This window comes from Oryctolagus cuniculus, chromosome 6 (genome assembly GCF_051225735.1).
Source record: "Oryctolagus cuniculus isolate XC-2025 breed Fujian yellow rabbit chromosome 6, ASM5122573v1, whole genome shotgun sequence".
In the NCBI taxonomy this organism is placed as follows: Eukaryota; Metazoa; Chordata; class Mammalia; order Lagomorpha; family Leporidae; genus Oryctolagus; species Oryctolagus cuniculus.
The window spans coordinates 10,700,154-10,721,450 of NC_142872.1; the positions used below are offsets into that span (position 1 = coordinate 10,700,154).

General features: G+C 42.2%; 1 protein-coding gene across 4 annotated transcripts in view; it reads left to right on the plus strand.

Moving 5' to 3' along the window:
* Nucleotides 1–21,297, plus strand: part of HSD17B4 (hydroxysteroid 17-beta dehydrogenase 4) — a 90,746-nt gene that overhangs the window by 33,812 nt on the left and 35,637 nt on the right. For all 4 annotated transcript variants that reach the window (XM_008254935.5, XM_089334840.1, XM_089334838.1 and 1 more), the window contains 8 exons: nucleotides 2,731–2,755; nucleotides 5,595–5,723; nucleotides 7,856–7,959; nucleotides 10,331–10,567; nucleotides 13,503–13,554; nucleotides 17,625–17,696; nucleotides 19,654–19,757; nucleotides 20,429–20,494. In XM_008254935.5, the coding sequence (XP_008253157.2) occupies nucleotides 2,731–2,755; nucleotides 5,595–5,723; nucleotides 7,856–7,959; nucleotides 10,331–10,567; nucleotides 13,503–13,554; nucleotides 17,625–17,696; nucleotides 19,654–19,757; nucleotides 20,429–20,494 (789 nt within the window). The remainder of the gene's footprint in view (nucleotides 1–2,730; nucleotides 2,756–5,594; nucleotides 5,724–7,855; nucleotides 7,960–10,330; nucleotides 10,568–13,502; nucleotides 13,555–17,624; nucleotides 17,697–19,653; nucleotides 19,758–20,428; nucleotides 20,495–21,297) is intronic.

Below are 21,297 nucleotides of genomic sequence, written 5' to 3' on the forward strand. Positions count from 1 at the left end.
ACAGAGAGAAAGGTCTTCCTTTGCCGTTGGTTCACCCTCCAGTGGCCACCGCAGCCGGCGTGCTGCAGCCAGCACACCGCGCTGATCCGAAGCCAGGAGCCAGGTGCTTCTCCTGGTCTCCCATGGGGTGCAGGGCCCAAGCACCTGGGCCATCCTCCACTGCACTCCCTGGCCACAGCAGAGAGCTGGCCTGGAAGAGGGGCAACCGGGACAGAATCCGGCGTTCCGACCGGGACTAGAACCTGGTGTGCCGGCGCTGCTAGGCGGAGGATTAGCCTATTGAGCCGCAGCGCCGGCCAAAGTACCTCCTTCTTTGATGGCCCCTGCTTTCCACTGTGGTCTCACTCACAGATCATTTAGATCATGTAGATCATTTTTTGCCAGTGTCTTGGCTTTCTGTGCCTGAAATGCCCGAGATCCATTGTTTACTCCAAGGGTGAAAGTTCTTTTATACCTTTTGAAGCCTGTATGTGTGTATGTGTATGTATACATTTTTTAAATTTAAGTTTGGCCTCATCTAGCCTGAACTGTTGTATATTAGAACCCTCCCCCCATCTGACTCTGTGATAGTAATGAACCTGTTATATGCAAAATACTGACATGTGAAATACTACTTGACAGCTAGTGAATGTGGCTCAGTCTGAAATGAATGCCACCTTGGCCTGTTTTGTTTGAATAAAAGGCAGACAAGTAAGTTAAAGAAAAAAGTCTCCATACATTTAGCAGAAGTGCTTCCACCCTTTTGATGAAACCTTTTGAAAGTGAGTTGTGAAATTTTAGAGGTGGAGAGAACTTCACAACTGTAATTTTACAGAGTAGGAAAATTCAATATGATCAAGCCATCTAGAATTCAAACTTTTTAAACTATTAATCATCTATAATTATATTATTAATTCTGTAGACAAAATATTATATGTTCTTTTTGAAAATTTTAAGTTCATAGGAATATAAAGAGAAAAATAAAATCACCCATGTTGGCATTGTCCAGAGAGAACTACTATTAATATTTTTACGTATTTCCTTCCATTATCTTAGAAGATAGACATATTACACAAATAGTCTTTTTTTTTTTTTTTTTTTAAATAGGCGTTTTATTTATGCACCCAGACACACAATTAGGACTGTGCTGGTGATAGAGTTTTATATGTTTCTTTTTCTTTCTTTGTACTGTATTGTGAACATTTTTTAGTGAGAAATACTGTGCTTGCATGATAGGTAAAATGTAACATGATATGTGTGTCGTGTCCCAACTTGAACCTTGGAAACAAATGGTGCTTGATTCTTAAGCTCTCTTGGACGTCGAGGGGGCGGGGCAGAGTGTGTGGCTCAGCTCATACATTTGTTTCTCTCAGATGTGGGGAAAGCTGATGGCTCTGTTGCTGGTCATCAGAACTGCTTGGGTTTATGTAAACCAACAATGCCAAGGCTAACTGGATGCATCCTAAAAGGTGTGGGCTTGTCATCAAAGAAGGAGGTACCTATCTCTGAAGGGAGGAGAGAACTTGAACTTGGATTATGGCCTTGTCTAACTAATGTCGGAGTTTGTGGACTTAAGAGGCTTCCATAGCCTTGGCAGCTCATGATAAGAGTTTTGGGTGATCACTGACGTCATAAATAAGTGTCAATTGTTAAATCAACAACAGGAGTCACTGTGCACTTACTCCCCATGTAGGACCTCTGTCCTTAATGTGTTGTACTATGAGAATTAATGGTAAAACTAGTCTTCAAACAGTACTTTCTACTTTGTGTATCTGTGTGGGTGCAAACTGTTGAACTCTTCACTTAGTATAGAGTTGATCTTTTGTATATAATGATAATTAAAAATGAATCTTAATGAAGAATGGGGTGGGAGAGGAAGTAGGAGGTGGGGCAGTTTGAGGGGTGGGAAGGTAAGTATGGGGGGAAGAACCACTATAATCCAAAAGTTGTGCTTATGAAATTTATATTTATTAAATAAAATCTTTCTATTAAAGGTGTTGGCACATCAATATAGAGGGAAAGGTGATGAAAATCCTACCGTAAGCCTAGACCCACTAGATCTGCCTTCCACTGGTTCCTTTTCTCTGTCACATATGGGTGAAATTCTGGTAAATTCCGTCACACTGAGTGTGGTGTTTGAGCACATGACAGGCAGCTTTTCTCTATATCTGACATTTTTTTCCCCTGAAGATTATCTTAAATGACCTGTAGGTAAAAACTGTAGAAATGAAAACTTTATCTTTCTGGGTAGCTGCTAGTATTTGGTCAGTTGCCTGATCTCTGTATAAAGATGTTTCATTAGTGAATATTTGTAGTTCCCTAAGTCACACGCTCTTTATTTGGCTTTGATCTTTTTAAAAATTCGATAGATCTTTCTAGAGCCCGTGGTATGTGAGGCAGTGTACTATTTATATTTTTTAAACTCCCTGGTAGGCCCTTGAAGTATAAATCATGACCCTTTTATTACATCAGAGGCAGTGTGGGTTTAGGGAAGAGAAATGCTTTTGGCTGGGGTCTCCTGGCCGGTCGGTAGACCTGGTCAGATCCTGGTCCCTGACCTCTGTGTGTTTCTGCTCTGGTAGCATGGAGCAGTGCAAGGCCGTGCCGGCCAGTGGGCTTGCGGGAGCTGTGTCACTGTCCTCCACTGTCGTCTAGCATGCTGACACTCTCAGTAAGACAACTTTCTTTACTTTAAAAAATGGTTGGTGATTTCAAACTGATGATACAATGTTTTTCCCCTCTTTGCTGTAGGTTGGAGCAGGATGGATTGGAAAACGTAAGTGCCTCTCTGTGGTTTGCTGTAGATTGTTTTCTTTCTTTAAACCTGCATGTCCTAGCGGAACTGGCTTAGGATGTTGCCAGAGGCCCAGGCTTTGGCTGCAGCGTGTGTGTGTTCAGTCTCAACCCTTGTGAGAGCCACAGTCCATTTTATTTATTTATTTTTTTTAAGATTTTATACATTTATTTGAGAGGCAGAGTTACAGGTAGAGAGAAACAGAAAGGTCTTCTATCCACTGGTTTACTCCCCAGATGGCTGCAATGGCTGGAGCTGGGCCCATATGAAGCCAGGAGCTTCCAGCAGGTCTCTCACCTGGACCATCTTCTGTTGCTTTCCCCGGCCGTAGCAGAGAGCTGGATCGAAAGGAGAAGCCGGAACACGAACGGCGCGCACAGGGGATGCTAGCACTGCAGGCGGAGGCTTAGCCCACTGTGCCACAGTGCCGGCCTGCCACAAGCACTTCACCTGCAAGAACCCGTCTCTGCTTCAGAGCTGTGGCAGCTCTTCCTGAGGACTTGCTCTGTTTTCTTCAGGACTGGCTGTGCCTTTAGACAGCACAGTCTCTGTTGACGTTTTGTCGTCCCGTGTGTCTGGAAGCCCCCCGCCCCATCCCGTGTGTCTGGAAGCCCCCCGCTCGTCCATGCCAACTGAGCAGAGCAGTGAGTGGCCGGGAAACATGGGAGATCGTGGTCTAGACAGCGCAGCAGGCACGTTCTCTAGTGCTCTCATGTCCCTTATTCCTTGGAGCATGAGACATCAGGGAGCAGAATCAGACTGACAGCTTTCCAGGGTAGAAATTCCAAGTGAGCTGTGGGGCTGGGTCCCCTTTAGACTAACAGTGAGCAGTGGCATCAGCCCTCACCTACCTCATTTCTCAAATGTGAGCCCCAAGTTTGATAATGGATTTATGACGTTAGAAAAAAACTGTGAAAGTTTGACTATTTCAATTTGTTTCAGTTGGCTGCAACTATCAAAATTAATTACACAATTAATTGAATTATTTAAAAGGTTGCCATCACTGGAGGGCATTTTTACACAGTAGCAGTATTTTTGGCGTTAATGGCTGTTCTGTCCAGTTGTTAAAGGGACTTACATTCCTCAAACATTTCTGGGTATCTTTTGCTATCTGTTATATATGAGAACATCGAGGGTTGCAAGCTAGGGCTGTGTCTGCCACTTTACTGCTGGATTCTCCATGGGAGCAGGCATTTCCGTAGTTCCTCAAGACAAATCTTCATTTTAACAGTTACCACAGTCTGGGCCTTACATTTAAATCAGGCTACTAGTGGTTGTTCTTCTGAATTTTTATAAAGAAAACAGTTTAAAAATTCCCCTGGTAGTGTTAGACCCTCGGAGTGAAGATGCTAACACGTCGAGAGGCACACCCCAAAGACTCAGAGTCCAGACCAGCTGATGCAAAAGCAAGAGGATTTATTCGGTGTCAGCGCAGACGGGCCTCCTGAACTCGGGAGTCCAGAGAGCTCCCAGCACAAAGCCACACGGTTTATATACCCGCAGCGACCAATCAAAAGCACTATAGAGTCCATGCACACAGCAGTCCAATCCGTGAGGTGATCATGTGAAGGGCGTGTGTCTTCTATCCAATCAGCTACGGGATCACATGGGAGGCATGCACCTCGTCGCCATTTTGTTGTTTACTTCTTTAGCAGTTCCTTTCCCTGCCAGGGCCATCTTGTTCACCCTGAGGGGGATGACGTCTCGCTTCCTTTGTTCCCCTGGTGGGAGAGCGGTGTCCCGCTTCCCACACCATTATTTGAGTATTAGGAGGCATACAAACTGGGTTAGGTCTTAGCACAGCCAGGCACAAGTGTCGCAGCTAGCTAAGCATAGGGTCCCTTATTTTTATAGCTGCACCTGATTTTAGCTTTGGGGGAAAAAGTTTAGGGCTGTAATTTTTAAACTTTAAAAAGATAACTTCTTGTTTTTAATGGTATTGGCTTAGGTCACTCCATCTTGGTTTGATTTTTAAGGTTCTTCAGTAGAACCTGTGCAGCAGTAATGATGTGTGTGAGCAGTGTATCAGTTGATTTCTTATGCAAGTAGGAAATGAGAAAAAGAATTATTTGTGGAGACCTGATTGGTGCACTTTTTGTTAACTGGAACCTTTTTTTTTTTAATTTTTATTTAAAAGGCAGAGTTACAGAGAGAGAGGGACAAATAGAGAGCAGGGTATCTTCCACCTGCTGATTCACTCCCCAAATGGCCTAAATGGCCAGGACTTGCCCAGGCCAAAACCAGGAACCTGGACCTCTATCTTGCTCTCCCACGTGGGTGTTGGGGACCCAAGCACTTGGGTTGTCATCCTTTGCTTTCCCAGGCACATGAGCAGGGAGCTGGATGGGAAACAGAGCAGGCGGGGCTTACACCCATGCTCATAGGGGATGCCAGCATCGTAGGCAGGGGATTAACCCATTGTGCCACAGTGGTGGCCACTGTCTGGAGTCTTCAACCTGTTACCACCATCAGTCCTCAGTTTGCTACCCAACAGAGCTCTTTTTCATTATCTTCATTTGGTAAATGAGGAGAGGGAACTGTATTACCTAATTCAGATTCCGCTTAACATTCTGCCTTATGTAGTGCCTGTCGTGGTCCAAAGAGAAATTTCCCCTTCAGATTCAGATACCGTTTTCCTGACGGGTTTGGTGGGAAGATGCACATTACAGCTTGCAGTACAACTCTTTAGAAGCTAGAACTGTTTTCCTGAGTTTCCTTTTTCTTGAAGTTAAAGAAAATCAATTAAAGGGCTCTGAGGCATCGTATTTTCTGTTCTCCTTAAATGAGGTGCTGAGTGTCTTGGTTTTCCGTATGTCACCAGTTCGCTGGGAGCGCAGCCTGGGAGCCATTGTGAGGAAGAGGAATCAGCCGATGACGCCGGAGGCAGTGAAGGCCCACTGGGAGAAGATCTGTGACTTCGATAATGCCAGCAAGCCTCAGAGCATCCAAGGTGAATGGGTCGCCAGTCAGGTAGCCCTGGCTGGGGTGCTGGAGCCCACGGCTCTTCTTCTTGTTGGGAACTGTCTTCTGCCTTGCCTGTCGCCATCTGCGGCATATCTTCTGCTCTGTGAGGTGTCAGATCTCCTCACAGTTAGAGTATTTATGTTATTCCATGGTGTTTTTTTTTTGTTTTGTTTTGTTTTTTTGCCTTTCTTTTTTTTTTTTTTTTTTGGCTTATGTGTGGGTGGAGGACAGATGTCATTTGTACTAAATTCCCTCCCCAGATGATGGTTGAGTTTTTAAGTTTTCTATTTTCTGGCCATGTGCTGCAAGTCAGACCCAAGTATACTCTAATTTTCTTAGGGTTTCCTTAAGCCTACATTATTCATGCTTAGCTTTGTCCTGCCCAGTGCCTGGATGTGGCCTTGTTTGAAGCACTTTGTCTTCACTACACACCCTGACTTTCTCCTTTCACGTCACTGTTCTTCTTAGGTCTACTGACTGTTAGTGTGTCTTTAGAGAAACTCAAGGCCCAGGTGCTCAGTAAACCCCCCACCCCAACCCCCACGTTCTGGGGCACCTGACCATCTAATTGTAACTGCTGTCCGCAGCTTTTGTCTCATGAACACGCGGCTTCCTAACTGCGTGGTCAGTTCCTCTGGGGTAGAGACTGTCTGCTGTAACTTCCTTTGTGTTTGGTGTTAGGTTCTTGATGAACTTATACACAGGACCGCTGCTTGCTAACTTGAATTGTTAGATCGCTTGTGATATGCCGCAGGAGTAGGTAACCAACTAATCCACACTGTTTTTCTAGTGTAACTCACATGTGTGTATAATACATTCAACTTAGAATACTCTTCTGGAAAAGATCATGAGTCACAGTTATTTTACAGAAAAACTTTTTTCTTTCTTAGTAAATTTGTTTTCAAAGTTTGGCAGAATATATTTGAATAATGACTATTTTGTTTTCTTCTCCTTAATGATGTTTTTCTGTTTGTACACTCATTGTCATGTCATAAATGGTAGTGTTTTTGCTTTCTGTATTTTGATATTTGAAATAAATTTAGTGTATAGTAGTTACCTATTAATGAAAATGAGTGAAAAAAAGGAAAAAAATATATTAAAAACTTTTCTCTATCTGTTTCAAAGTACTGCTACTCCTGAAATATTAGACTGTTACTTTCCAACAGCTAACTGAATCATATAATTGTAAGTGAAAAGATACTGTAATATTTAAAGTACAGTCAAAACAAAGGCTACCTTTTCTATGAGTTGAGCTTCCAGAATCCTTACTCCATTGTTTTCATTTCACAGATGGCAAATCCCAGCAAAACCAAACTAGCCTATGTTTGAGCCAGGAGTGTGCTTGTCCTATTCCAGAGAGCCTTCCAGTTAAATAGCCTCTCCTCTGGGTAGAGTCTGAACGGACCGCAGGGTGAGGACTCCAGGCATGAAGTCATTCTTGGAGTCCCCGGGACTGGGAGATGTCCCAGGTTGTCTCAGACGGTGGTTGTGGTCTTTGTGTGAGTGTGGGAGAAGCCCGTGTCTCTCAGGTGTGTTAGAAGGGTCTCAGAGCTTCCAGGATCTCTTCTTGTGTCCGTGGCTGCCCCATGAACCTCCTTCAGGTACCTTTTGAACACCAGAACAGCAGCTTTCAATGCCAGTCTGGAGTCACTGGTCATGGTGGTGGCCTTATCTTTGTTCCCAATCACTTGTGCAGTGCTGGGGGTGATCTTGGCAGTCTTCCATCCCGCAGGAGAGAAGGGAAATCAGCTGTCTGTCCACCCGACAGAGCCGACAAACGTCGGTGTTATAGACAAGTGTCCTGCGTTACAGGGTCATAACGTAGCTCTAGGACATTGAAATGCTCACAGCCCAGATGACCTGGAAGGGGTTATGTTATACGAGGCCTTGTGCTCTGCTGAAGGTGTCCAGTTATCTTTGGTCTGTTTTAAAATCTCCCACAGTTTTTCCTGCAGTAACCTGACACTGTACAATGAGTTCATGATGATGATGGAGACCGCTGTAGTAGGTTTGATGAATGTTAGAGGAGTTACTATCTAGCGTGTTTTAGTCTTTTCTTAGCCACTTCTTCAACAAAGCTTTGCTTTTAAATATTTGTATTATTTTTCTTAATTTCAGATTCCACTGGCAGTATCCTTGAAGTTCTGAGTAAAGTAGATTCAGAAGGAGGGGTGGCAGCAAATCACACGAGTCACGCAGCCTCTGCAGCCACAGCAGGATTTGTAAGTTAACTGCCCTTCCCTCCTTCTTTATCTCTCCCTCTCTTTCCCACATCCATCCATCCTCCTTCTCTCCCTCCCTCCCCCTCTCCTCTCTCTTTCTCTCTTCCCCACATCCTCTCTCCCTGTCTCTCTCTGCCCCACCCCTCTCTCCCCCTCCACCCTCTTTTTCCTCTCCTTTCCTCTGCAGTGCAGTCACTGTCTTTCAGACAGGAATAAAGGGAGAGAAGCAGTGCCACGGACAGCTGAAGACGGAGGATTTACTCAGACATGGTTGTGGCTGTAGGACAGGGAGCTCCCGACAGCTGATCGGCAGGAGGAGGCTGGGGAGAGTTCTGAAGCAGTCCAGGCTACGTTATGACTTTTCTCTACTTCTCCTTCGCTCATTGTTGGGTTTCTCCGTGCTGTACCATGCTTTTCTTTTCCCTGAGGAAGAGTGTCTGGAAGGAGATCAGGGGAACCGAGTGTCAGTGTCTAAAGCTTTTCCTAGTGTCTGAGAGGGGCCCGAGGATGGAGAGGACGTCCCTGAGTTTCTTCCCTTGGTGTCTCTTGGGGCTTGGAAACAGGTTCTGGAATCCTGTGTGTCAGTCTCAGTCTCCTTTTGGGGGGTGATGAGTCAAGTTAGTTGCTTCATTAGTTTGGCCACCTCATTTTCTTTCTGTTTCCCCTGCTCCATTGTTACTTGAGAAGAGCTCAGGGATAGAGGGAAAACAATGGGTTAATTCAACTGAGAAGAAAAAGGACTTGAGGCTGAACTGATACCAACTCTTGCTGTCTCTGCTTGCCCACAGTTTCTGTTCCACATGCGGTCCTCACTCTGCCTGTGAATATCTGTGTTGTCTGTTCAAGGCCAGCTTTTCATTGCCTTGAAGTATATTTGAATTAAGCTGCAGTGGGGCGGGGAGGTTGGGTGCTGTGGCAGTGTGACTCGGGGAGGTGACCCTGCAGCTGCTTCCTCTTCCCCTTGCACACACGGGGCTTTATGCGTCCTTATGGAAAATGCCCGTTCTCGGCAAAACTTTGGATTCTGAATGATTCTGAACAGTTTTTTCACTTGCAAAAATATTTTTCATCTTAAGCTAGTAATTGGTTGTCAACTAAGTGAACACAAAACATTTTGTAAAAATGTACCAAATGTTGATAGAATTTGAATGAACATAAGCTAAAATGTTAAATGTAGCCTTTGCTTTCTCTTTTTTTCAGTACAGTTAGACAAAGGTCTTTTTTTCCCTTGACTTTCATTGCTAATCCTACTGTAGTCACTATTTTTCTAACTTTCTAGAAAAGGATATTTATTTAAGCATCTCTTCTGGGTCATTTCTTTGGAGGGAAAGCATCAAGAAGTTGTGTTTTGGGAGTATTTCAACATGACTGCAAGTAAAAAGTTTCCATTATGTCAGAAATCCTAATAAAATCCTGACTGTAGCTCTGTGAAATTTGCTTATTTACTTTCTTCTGTACATATCCTGTTTTGAAAAGAAAATTATGTTGGGTAAATGGCAAGAAATAAGTAATTTGTAACCTTAGAGTCTGCTGTGTTGTGACCCGGCATAGGCATAGGGAAAAGGAAACCTGGAAATCTAATTTGAAGCTTGATAATATGACCAGGGTATAAATGTGATTTTGCTGTGGAATAGGAATAGGGGTCAGCATACTTTTTGGTAAAGGACCACAGAGTAAGTATTTTCGGCTTTGTGGGCTCCTTCTGTTGGAGATTCTTCATGTTTCTGTGTTTTAACTGTCCTTTGAAAATGTAAAAATCTCCTTAGCCCTTAGCCTGTGTCTGTTGAGTTCTGCTTTAGGATTGAAAAGTGATTTTAAACCTGGATATTGTTCTTTTATAACCTAACACACACTCTGCACACGAGAAAGGTATATCATCACTAAATAGAAGAATGCAGCAGCCAGTTAGACGAAGGAAATTCAGGTTAAATCTCATTTTAACTGAAACCATGATGAGGGAATTCACAGGCATCAGGCATTGTTTCGCGTATCATGCTGCAGTGAATTTTAGACCTTAGCAAGCAATCCATTATCCCCAATCATAACAAATTCTTCCTTTTTTCTGTCTGTGGGTGAGTGAATGGTTGCTGGATCAGTAGAGCTTTCCACCCTCCGAGACAGGAGCATTGAAAATGCGACACACTCTCTGTTAGCAAGAAGCAAGACGTTTCCATAGGTTATTTAATTGGTTTCTATTTTAAAAACCACATATACTGACAGAATTATGCTCCTGAAGTTCTCTAACATCCTTTCCCCACCCCTTCAAAAGAAAGCCTATGTATATAAGCAGCTGCTATTTTTGAGGAATTAAAATTTGAAAGATTTGATGAAAATATTAATGAAAAAATCATTTTTTGCAACCATCTTGTAGGCTGGAGCTGTTGGCTATAAGCTGTCTTCATTTTCTTCTACTTACACACAACTGGAAACTATTATGTACGCCCTTGGAGTGGGAGCTTCAGTCAAGGATCCGAAAGATTTGAAATTTGTTTATGAAGGAAGTTCTGACTTCTCCTGTCTGCCTACCTTTGGAGTTATCATAGCTCAGAAGTCGATGATGAATGGAGGATTAGCAGAGATCCCTGGGCTCTCAATCAACTTTGCAAAGGTAGGTCTAGTATTCGTGTGTACACATGTGTGTATATGTGTGCCTATCTTTACATACAAGAATATTCACAAAGTTCATTGAAAATACAGTTTATTTTTGTGTGAAATTGTTTTTGAAATGCAGGCCTAGAAAGATCTTCACTAAGTTCATGGAAAACACATATTATGAGCCAACTATGTAGAGAATTTGAATTATTTTACATCAGAATAAACATATTTTAATTCTATATTTTTTCAAAATTTTTGAAGTCCTGTGTGTGTATGTGTGTGTATGTGTCTACATCTACTTATTTTAAGTTGGGGGTGATCAGGACTTGGTCTTGGGTACGTTTGAGGTTCTGCATCTCCCATTCAAGTGCATTTATGAAATGGGCAGTTGGATGTATGAGTGTAGAGTTCAGGGCAGGGATCTGACCGGATTCCTTAGCATTTAGCTAATGTGTAAAGACCTGACTGGATGAAATGACCTAGTGTGTGAGGATAAGTGGGGAAGAGGCCCAAGTTTCCCTGCCCTGCGGTGTTCGGAGGTTGAAGAGCCACAAAGGAGGTAGCAAGCAGATGGAGCAGGAATGGCCCGTGAAGAATGAGGAGCGTCAGGAGGATGTGGTATTTGAGAGGTCAAATGAAGAAGATGTTTCAAGAATATAGGGAGATGAGCGAAACTGACCGTTTGAGCGTTGATTGTTGTTTATAGCCCTTGTCTATACTATAGAGGAACAATGGTTTTTCTACTTACCGCTTGTTGAATTCATTCTTTAGTGGAGGGGTAAGCTTGTAATTATAAAAAAATTGAAAGCATGTCATTGTAAAAATTAAAACTATGAAGTAGGAAGGAGAGAGAGAGGGAGGGAGGCGCTGGTGGAAAGTATTACTGTGCTGTTAAAACTGTACTTAGGAAATACAAAAAAAGTTATTGCAAAAATTAAAGGAAAAAGGAAAGAAGGAGAGGGGTTTGAGGTAGGGAGGTAAGGAGGAAGCATGGTTGTCTTAGAACTGTATCTGTGGGCCAGCGCCGTGGCTCACTAGGCTAATCCTCCATCTGCGGCACTGGTACCCCGGGTTCTAGTCCCGGTTGAGGCACCGGATTCTGTCCCAGTTGCTGCTCCTCTTCCAGGCCAGCTCTCTGCTGTGGCCCAGAGGGCAGTGGAGGATGGCCCAAGTGCTTGGGCCCTGTACCTGCATGGGAGACCAGGAGGAAGCACCTGGCTCCTGGCTTAGGATTGGCACAGCGCCAGCTGTGGCGGCCATTTGGGGGGTGAACCAATGGAAGGAAGACCTTTCTCTCTCTTTCTCTCTGTCTCTCACTCTCTCTCACTGTCTAACTCTGCCTTGCAAAAAAACAAAAAACAAAAAACTATCTGTGAAATACATGAAGTCTGTTCAATTAATCAAAAGTAAAATAAACTCCATCTTTTTTATTTTTTATTTTTTATTTTTTTGACAGGCAGAGTGGACAGAGAGACAGAGAGAAAGGTCTTCCTTTGCTGTTGGTTCACCCTCCAATGGCCGCCGCGGCCGGCGCGCTGCGGCCAGCACACTGCGCTGATCCGAAGCCAGGAGCCAGGTGCTTCTCCTGGTCTCCCGTGGGGTGCAGGGCCCAAGTACTTGGGCCATCCTCCACTGCACTCCCCGACCACAGCAGAGAGCTGGCCTGGAAGAGGGGCAACTGGGACAGAATCCGGTGCCCCGACCGGGACTAGAACCCGGTGTGCCGGTGCCGCAAGGCGAGGATTAGCCTAGTGAGCCATGGCGCCGGCCATAAACTCCATCTTTAATGCAAAAAAAAATAAAATAAAAATAAAAACAAAAACAAACCAAGAACAAGATAGGATGAACATCTGTGAGTGATTTTGAAGTGGGTTATATTTTAATTCTTGGCATAACAATAAAGTTATAAAGCATGGCAGTAGCTGTCCAGTCTTAGAACTGTGTTTCTGTGACTGACTGGATTGAATAACCTGTGGCTGCCCTGGGTCAAAGGAAGCATATTAGAGTATTTGATTCAGTTTTCTTGATGAACTTGGGTGGAAGATGAGAATTCTGGGCTGGGCATTTTGCTATTTCAGTCACTTTCTCATGTTTTTTTCTGGGTACTGTTATTTTTCTATTTGGATAACATGGGAATGAAAATATTAGAGCAGATGTTTCAGAACTTTCCGTCAGCATTGGAAGTCAAAGTGGTGGTCATGGTCTGGGGCCAGGAATGGCAGCGGTTTTGGAATCTGAGTCTGTCTTTGCTACATTGAGGACAGAGTAAGGTGGCCCTCCATGATTCTTCCGATCAGTTCCTGTCCCCTCTGTGCCCCCTGGGTATCGAGGAAGACTGGGTGCTGTCCTGTTGCTGTGGAGTGTGTGTTTGGGTGTGAGGGTTACATTTTAGTTTTCCTACTTACTTCGTGTATTCTTCTTTGATATCTTGAGTTTAAATGGCTATTAAATTATACTGTGTCCTTGGTATTTACTCGGTGGATAACTTATAAGATATTATACCAAGTGAATGTTGACATTAACAGCGCTTTTCTTTAGAACATGTTTGTCTTTGTGTTTTATTTGTCACTTCTATTTGATGTGTGTGACCTGAAATGACTAGCAGTGGCCTGTTTGTTCATTTTTATTCAGCGAATATTCATAGGATGCCCAGTATGTTCCAGCACTGTTATAAGCACTGGGAAGACAGCCTAGTTTAGAATCTCTATTGGCAAATAATCTGTAATTACCAGTCAACAAGGATGTGTGAATGCCAAGAAAGAACACAAATGTATCTTTGCTCCAAAGGAGATGCCTTTAGACTGTAGTACAGATAGAAGTAGAAGCCAAACTAATAGATAATTTGGGGGGAGTAGTGATGTATGTGCACTGTAAAATATCACTTGCGGTTTGCAATACCTACATGGAACACAAAGTTTACTAATAAAATTTTGCTTCCACCAACATAGGTTCTTCATGGGGAGCAATACTTGGAGTTATATAAGCCACTTCCAACATCAGGTGAGTACTTGCTACACCGATTTCCAAAGAACAAAGTTTTATTTTCTGATCCACCTTCCAGAGTGTATCAATATATTAAACTCAGGTAGAGTGGCATAATAATACGTATTACAAGTTGTTACGTGCCTGCAAACTATTAGAGTAGATTAATGTTATTTGGAACCTGTTTTGGAAACCCTGAACTTTTGTCCCTTAATGTCATGTAAGAAGTTATTTCACAGTAGTACCAGTTTATTTCTGTTGATGTCTAGGTTATTAACAAAATAATGTGTGTGCTGTAAACTTAGTGTGTGTCTATCAGTTATGATTCCTATGTTTATAGTTCTCCATTTTCTCAGCTGTTTATCTTGACACTGATCTTCATAAAACAATTACTTTTTTCTTCCTCATTTAGAGAAAATGAAACCAAATCTGCGTTAATACTCATTTAGACTTTTATGTAATCTCTTGTTCAGTAAAGCTCCTATTCTCAGTCTTTCACTATCATTTGATGTATTATTGTTTTGCCTCTGTCCTTTGAGGTCAGAATGTTGTCTAATTCTGTACTTACTGATCAGGTGATAAAATGCAAAAAGGAGCATTTGTCCTCTCATGTTATAAAATGTGGTGGTCAGCAAGTAGCTGGAATCTTTTTTTTCCTTAAGCCTTTAATTTTATTAAAAAAATATGACATGTTTATTGCTTGAAGCTGAGTAGCTTTTTCCCAGTGAGTGCCGTAGCATGAGTTTCCCGGCAGCTGGTTTTATGTGAGATGGTAGTAATTGTGTATTCATCCCTTATCTACTGGCTTTCTGCCATTTGCCAGGCGCAGTACTGGGTATCAGAGAATTTTCTTACCTGACTAGAATTGTTACATCTGACTGCATTACCTGTTTTGTTAGTAAAATACGGTTTCCAGACCCAACCTTGGAGAATCTGTGTGGGATTGTGTGTGCGTGGGTGTGGGGTGTGGCGATGGCTGTGGCATAATGGCTTCCTTTGGAAACCATTGTTGCGAGGGAAGCAGAACTTTTTAGAGAGGTTTTTGCTTTTAGGGATTTTAAAATATGAATAAAGAGGGAGATCAGACATATATTCTAAAATGATTACAAGTAATATAAACAGGAAAGCACGTATAATACTTAATTTCCCCTACAGTTAGGTTTCTCATGAATGACTTCTCTTCAGTAGTGTCTCTGCATTTTCTTAATGTGGTTTTCAAGTTTATGTTCCCATAAATGTGAATATTAAAAATTCAAGATTCTCGTGATTTGGAGCCTTTCTAAGCTACAGAAAACCAAGGGCGTGGCTTTGTTGATAATCTTTGCATCACACACACCATTGATGAGACATGGTCTCCAACATCAGGAGGCTGAAGTCAGCATTTCCTGGAGGCTTATGTGCTATCTATGGTGGCACTGTCCGGGGCCGGCTTTCCCCTTGCCCTGGTTAGAAATGACCATTAGGTGGAGGGGGAGAAGCTGTCAGCAGCACTGTGTTTTCCTCCACGAGACAGAACATGGTCCAGTCCAGGATGTGCTGGTCTCTGGATTTTCTCAGTGTGAGAGTTTGATCTTGATTGTGTTTCTATTTGATGTCTTCCTTTATTAGATTTATTTATTTTTTCAAGATAATTTCTATTCTTAGTGCAACACAATACTTTATTTCATCAGGAAGCGATTGATAATGCTGTCTTGATTCTCTTACAGGGAATAAGTGATCATCACATATTTTTTTTAAAGACCATCAAATATTAGTATATGTAAAAGTGCTTGGTATCAGTTAAGCATTATGGAAATGTAATTATGCAAGATTTACAAACAAACTATCGAGCTATGTTTTTTTTTAATGTTTTTGAGATTACAAACAAACTATCGAGCTATGTTTTTTTTAATGTTTTTGAGATAACTTTTTTTTAAAATATCTTTATTTATTGGAAAGGCAGAGTTACAGAGAGGCAGAGGCAGAGAGAGAGGTCTTCTTTCTGATGGTTCACTCCCTAGATGGCCACAACGGCTCCAGCTGTGCCGATCCAAAGCCAGGAACCAGGAGTGTCCTCTGGGTCTTCCATGTGGGTGCAGGGGCCCAAGGACTTGAACTCGGGGCAGGGCCCAAGGACTTTTCCTCCACTGCTTTCCCAGTCCATAACAGAGAGCTGGATTGTAAGTGGAGCAGGAACGGGACCTGAACCAGTGCCAATATGGGATGCTGGCACTGCAGGCAGTGGCTTTACCTGGAATGCCACAGCGCCGGCCCCGAGATAGTGTATTTTTAATTTATATGGTAAAGGCTTAATGGCTCAAGTAAATAAAGAGTTCAACAAGTAAAAAGACCATAATCCATTAGGAAAATATGTAGGAGCTATAACCAGTCAAATGGAAAGATGTTCAACTTCTCTTATGAAGCAATTTTTAAAATAGTCAAAAGTCATTAATACTATAGTAGTATATAATTCCTGTCCGTTGTTTGGTGATGGTATGTTTTTGATTGTCAGCATAGATTTCAGTTTTTTTTCTCTCATGGGTGTATATCTGGTAGATTTCCACAAAATTATAAAATAGGATGTGCTCATTATAGAAAACTTGGGAATTGGAAAAGTAGCACAAGGAAATGGGAGTCTGCAATATTTTTTTTTTACCTACTGAATATTTACAAGTATCTCTAATATGCCAGGCATTCTGCTATGGATTGATAATATAACCATGAAAAATATTATCCGTGCTTATACAGAGCTGTTTGTCTAAGATACAGTGGACAGTGATAAAGATTAGATAGTGCAGTGTAATGGGAGAAGCATAGGTGTGGCACAGGAGCATATAGGAAGGTCTCTAACCTGAAATTGCACTGGGAGTTGGGGAAAACTGTGGAAGTGAACCCTTAGCTTAGACCTGAAGGATAAATCAGGGATTAACTAGGTGAAGAGGAAAGGTGTTGCAGGCAAAGAAAACAAGTACATGCAGCGGTTTGGAAGTAAACAGGAGCATGGTTGTTGGGGGATAAAACACCGTGGAAGCTTCCTGAAGGGTGGGTTGCTGGGGTGCCATGAAGTAGGAGTAGGGAAGTAAGAAGGTCTAGGAAGGCCTTGAGAGTCAGTGCAGAAGCTTGGCTCCAGTTCATGCTAAAGGCAGTGGATAGCCACGCGAGGACTCTGAGCGGGAGAGCTGGTGAATGCATTTGGCCTTTGTCATGCTTGGCTTCTCTTCCACCATCTCAGATCCGGACAGTTCCCAGGTGCTTTGCTTCTCTTCCTTAAGTAGATGTGCAATTCTGTTTCCGTCGCCTCCGTTTCCACGTCTCTGCTCCTTACTTTGTCTCTTGCCTTCTTTCTCTGCCTCCATTTTGCTCCCGTCAGGCCCGTGTAACAGACTGAAACCCGCCTGTTATTTCAGCATTCTCATGTGTTTGCCACTTCCCTACATAAAGCCCCAAAATAGCTAGCCATAGACTTGGGAGGAGTTTAAAAGTTTTTGGTATGATTTAGCTTCTGTAAGTGTCTACATATGCAAGTCTTGCCACGTGCTTCCTTTCTGTTTTATGCAACAGAGATATGCTAGAGATTGTGCCTGGTGGCGGGGGAAGGGTGCCGTCCACACCTCTAGAGGACAGAAGGGAGAGGCAGATCTTGAGAGAAAGGTGCTGAGTTCCTCCCATACACTGGTACTGTGTCCCCAGATCAGCAGTTAAGTCATGGGAAGAACAACCCGTCACAGAACAGGGGAATTAGAAACAGCGTCTCATGGAAACCAGGAGAGCACAGATTTGAAAAGGAGAGAGGATGTGGTGTCGTTAAGGATGTTCAACAAACTTGGTTAAGAGTTGAAAGAAGCCAAGAGGAGTCCCTCTGAATGAACGTGTTATTTTTAAAAATTCTAGCAGAAGTACTAGTTTTTCAAATTTAAGTGACTCTGTTATTCTGGTTGTTTTTATGTTGAATTATTTTTTTCTAGTGAGTTTAGGAAAACTACTTCATAGCATAATTTTTTAGTTTTGTTGAGCTTACTGTGGAAATTACATTTAACTCTCTTCTGTCCCAATTTAGCGACTTAGAGTCTTGGAAACTGTTTATTTATGTACTTTACTTTTCATTTTAGGAACCCTGAGATGTGAAGCAGTTGTTGCTGATGTCCTAGATAAAGGATCTGGTGTCGTCATCCTTATGGATGGTAACTCATTTACAGTTCTTTGAATTCATTTTGCATGTCTCTTCCAGGTCATAAGGAAGCAAGATAAGTATTCTAAAAAGTTTGGAAATAAAGAATAGCAGGAAATTCAGTGCTGCTTGACATTAGCAATACAAGTTTATCATCTTTGTTGTAATACAGAGGTGATTATACAGATGCTCTTCACTCTGCACTAGGGTTGTGTCCCCCTCAGCTTACTGTATGTTGAAAATGTCTCAAGTCAGAAGTGCATGTAAGGCACTGAGCCTGGAGTGTCCGTTGAGCACGTGGCTGACCGGCAACTCTGACTCAGTGACATCGGTCACAGAGCGTCTCACTGTATGTCACCACTTGGGGGAGAGATCAAAATTCACAGTGTGGTCTCTGTTGACAGCATATTGTTTCTGCCTCATCGTAAAACCAAATAATCCTAAATTGAACCTGTGTTCATCTGTACTCTGCATGCTGTTTTGGATACCTACCTTGTTTTCATTTAATGTACTGGGACTGTTTTAGATGTTTTTAAAATATTTTTTTAATATTTTTTTTTGACAGGCAGAGTTAGACAGTGAGAGAGAGACAGAGAGAAAGGTCTTCCTTTTTCCGTTGGTTCACCCCCCAAAGTGGCTGCTATGGCCGGCGCATTGCGCCGATCTGAAGCCAGGAGCCAGGTGCTTCCTCCTGGTCTCCCATGCAGGTGTAGGGCCCAAGTACTTGGGCCATCCTCCACTGCACTCCTGGGACACAGCAGAGAGCTGGCCTGGTAGAGGAGCAACCGGGACAGAATCTGGTGCCCCGACCAGGACTAGAACCTGGTGTGCCGGTGCCGCTGGCGGAGGATTAGCCTAGTGAGCCGTGGCATTGGCCCTGGATGTTCTTAAATATTACGTGTATTCTCTCTTGTTTTTCTCCCTCTCTCTACCTCCTCCTTGTCCCTCTTCTGTTTTTAATGTTTCCTACCTCTCATCCCAGGTGCTGGCTCACGTTGGCTACGTTTCTGGCTCTCTGCTAATCTCAGCATTGTGCCAAATATAACATAGCATGAAACAAAAGTACTGTAGTAACTTTGCTTTAATTCTTATTATCTCTTGATCTGTGTTATTCAGTCAACTCAAACTTGGTAATGGGTCATAGTGTGTTGCATTTTATATAGGTAACGATATAGATGAGATGCGGTGTAGATGAAATGACCTAGAGATGAAATGCGGTATCCGATATCTTAGGTAGTAAAGGTAAAAATCTTATTTTAAATACAAATTTCCATGACTTTTCTTTTTTGTTCTAATTACAGTTTTCTTTAGCATGCAATTCAAAACCATGTTCCTAGTTTTTAGAGCTATATATACAACAGATGATGCCCAAACTCTGATTAGTACATCAGGCAGTTAATGCAGTACTTGCTTACTTACTTCCTAACTTACGTATCCATGTATTATTCACCGATTCCTTAGTTAATTTGGTAACCATTTATCCGGTGTCTTTTTTGTACCAAGTACTGTTCTCATAGCTGTGACTACAGTGGCGAGCCGAGCAGCCGTGATCCTGCCCCCAGCTGGCTAATCCCTTCTGTCCCACGTATTTCCTTGTTTACATCCCACACTCTTCCCGAATGCTTTGGCAGAATGAAAGTTTGAGTATCGTTACCTAACTTTCCACTGGGATTGTTTGAAATGCTTGAGATGGAAAGATTTGGAATTTGAGTGGCAGTGTAGGAAGTTTAAGAAGAAATGAGAGGCTGCTGTTCTGTAGTTAAGGCGGGATTACGGATGCCTCTCTTCTCTCTGGTGAATGCATTAAAATGAATTTGCTTTGTAATCCAGGTTTGGCCATCTGTAAATTACAGAACACTTTCAGTAATTGGATTTTGCTTTTGAAGCTTTTAAAGGAGTTACTGAACATACTTTGGTTAATTCTTTGTATCTTTGGTTAATAACTCCTATTATTTTTCTTTGTGTTTCAGTCTATTCTTATTCTGGAAAGGAGCTTATTTGCTATAATCAGTTCTCTATCTTCCTTGTTGGCTCTGGAGGCTTTGGGGGGAAACGGACATCAGACAAAGTCAAGGTAGGCCACTGCCTTACAGCTAAAACTTCTGTGTGAAGGATTCAGTCTTATCATACTATCATACATGTAATTTCATAGAGACTCAGTAATCCACGCCCATTTGAGTTACAGTGTTGTCTTGGATTTGAAATGTTGCTTCTGTTTACATATTACTAATATTTTTGTGTGTGTATATATATACACACACACATATATATAGAAAAGTCTTGTGTGGTTTAATGTATTTGAGATAATTTTGAGAACATTTGTTATTTTCTTTTGTACAATTTTTGGGGTACCCAAAAGTTTTCAGAAAAACTTGTGATCTTTTTATACATTTAAATCTTCATTCATTAAATGTCCTAAGCATTTCTCATATGTAAGGTAACTGTGGTTATTCTGTAGTTATAAAGATCTAAAAATACTTACATTTTTCTTAAAAATTTTATTTGGATTTACTCCCAATTTTTATGTATAAGCTAAAAATAAATTTTTTTCCAAATGGATTAATTTCAGGGAAATCAATACATGTGAAGCTAGGAGTTAGGAAATTTTAAATGTCATTATGTTTCAAGCATAAAATTTTTTTTGCAAAGTTGATTATATTGAAACGTGGTTTATCAAATGTCAGTTAGAGTAAAGAGAGTAACAGTACTTTCTATTTGACTCACCATAATGTCTTTTGAATGCAGGAAGCTGTAGCCTTACCTAATAGGCCTCCTGATAATGTACTTACAGATACCACCTCACTTAATCAGGTAAGATTTTGTTTTTGAAAAGTGTTTTTTTTTTTTTTTTTAAGATTTTATTTATTTATTTGAGAAGTAAAGTTACAGACAGTGAGAGGGAGAGACAGACAGAAAGGTCTTCCTTCCGTTCCTTCCTTCCGCGAATAGCCACAATGGCTGGAACTGTGCTGATCTGAAGCCAGGAACCAGGTGCTTCTTCCTGGTCTCCCATGTGGGTGAGGGGCCCAAGGACTTGGGCCATCTTCTACTGCTTTCCCAGGCCACAGCAGAGAGCTGGATTGGAAGAGGAGCAGCTGGACTAGAACCAGTGCCCATATGGGATGCCAGCGCCGCAGGCGGAGGATTAACCTACTGCACCGTGGCGCCAGCCCCTGAAAAGTGATTAATCCACCTGGCTGTTGATACCTTTATAATTCTGATACCCTGTAATCTTGTGCATCCAAAAGTAGTCCCTGTGTCTTCAATATAATGAACACATGTCTCCTGCGTTTGGAATTTATTCCTCTTAAAAGTTTAGTTGCCAATTTTTGTCCCTCTACTAGATACAAAAATAATACTCAGGTTTTCATTAGTTTAGAAGGTGTGGCGCTTTGTTGGGTACTGCCTACTCAGATAGCGAAGAATTCCATGGGAGCCTTAGAGAACAGGATACGAAAGCAGTTAAAAGGCAAGTGTTAGTCCTTCCTTCCTTTTCAGGAAAGAGAGCTGTGCCACATTACTTGGGAACAGACTGTCTTATGCTGACTTGAAAGTGTTGTGGGGCACACAGATTAAAGACACAGTGAGACCTTTGAGATCAAATTAGGAGTCTT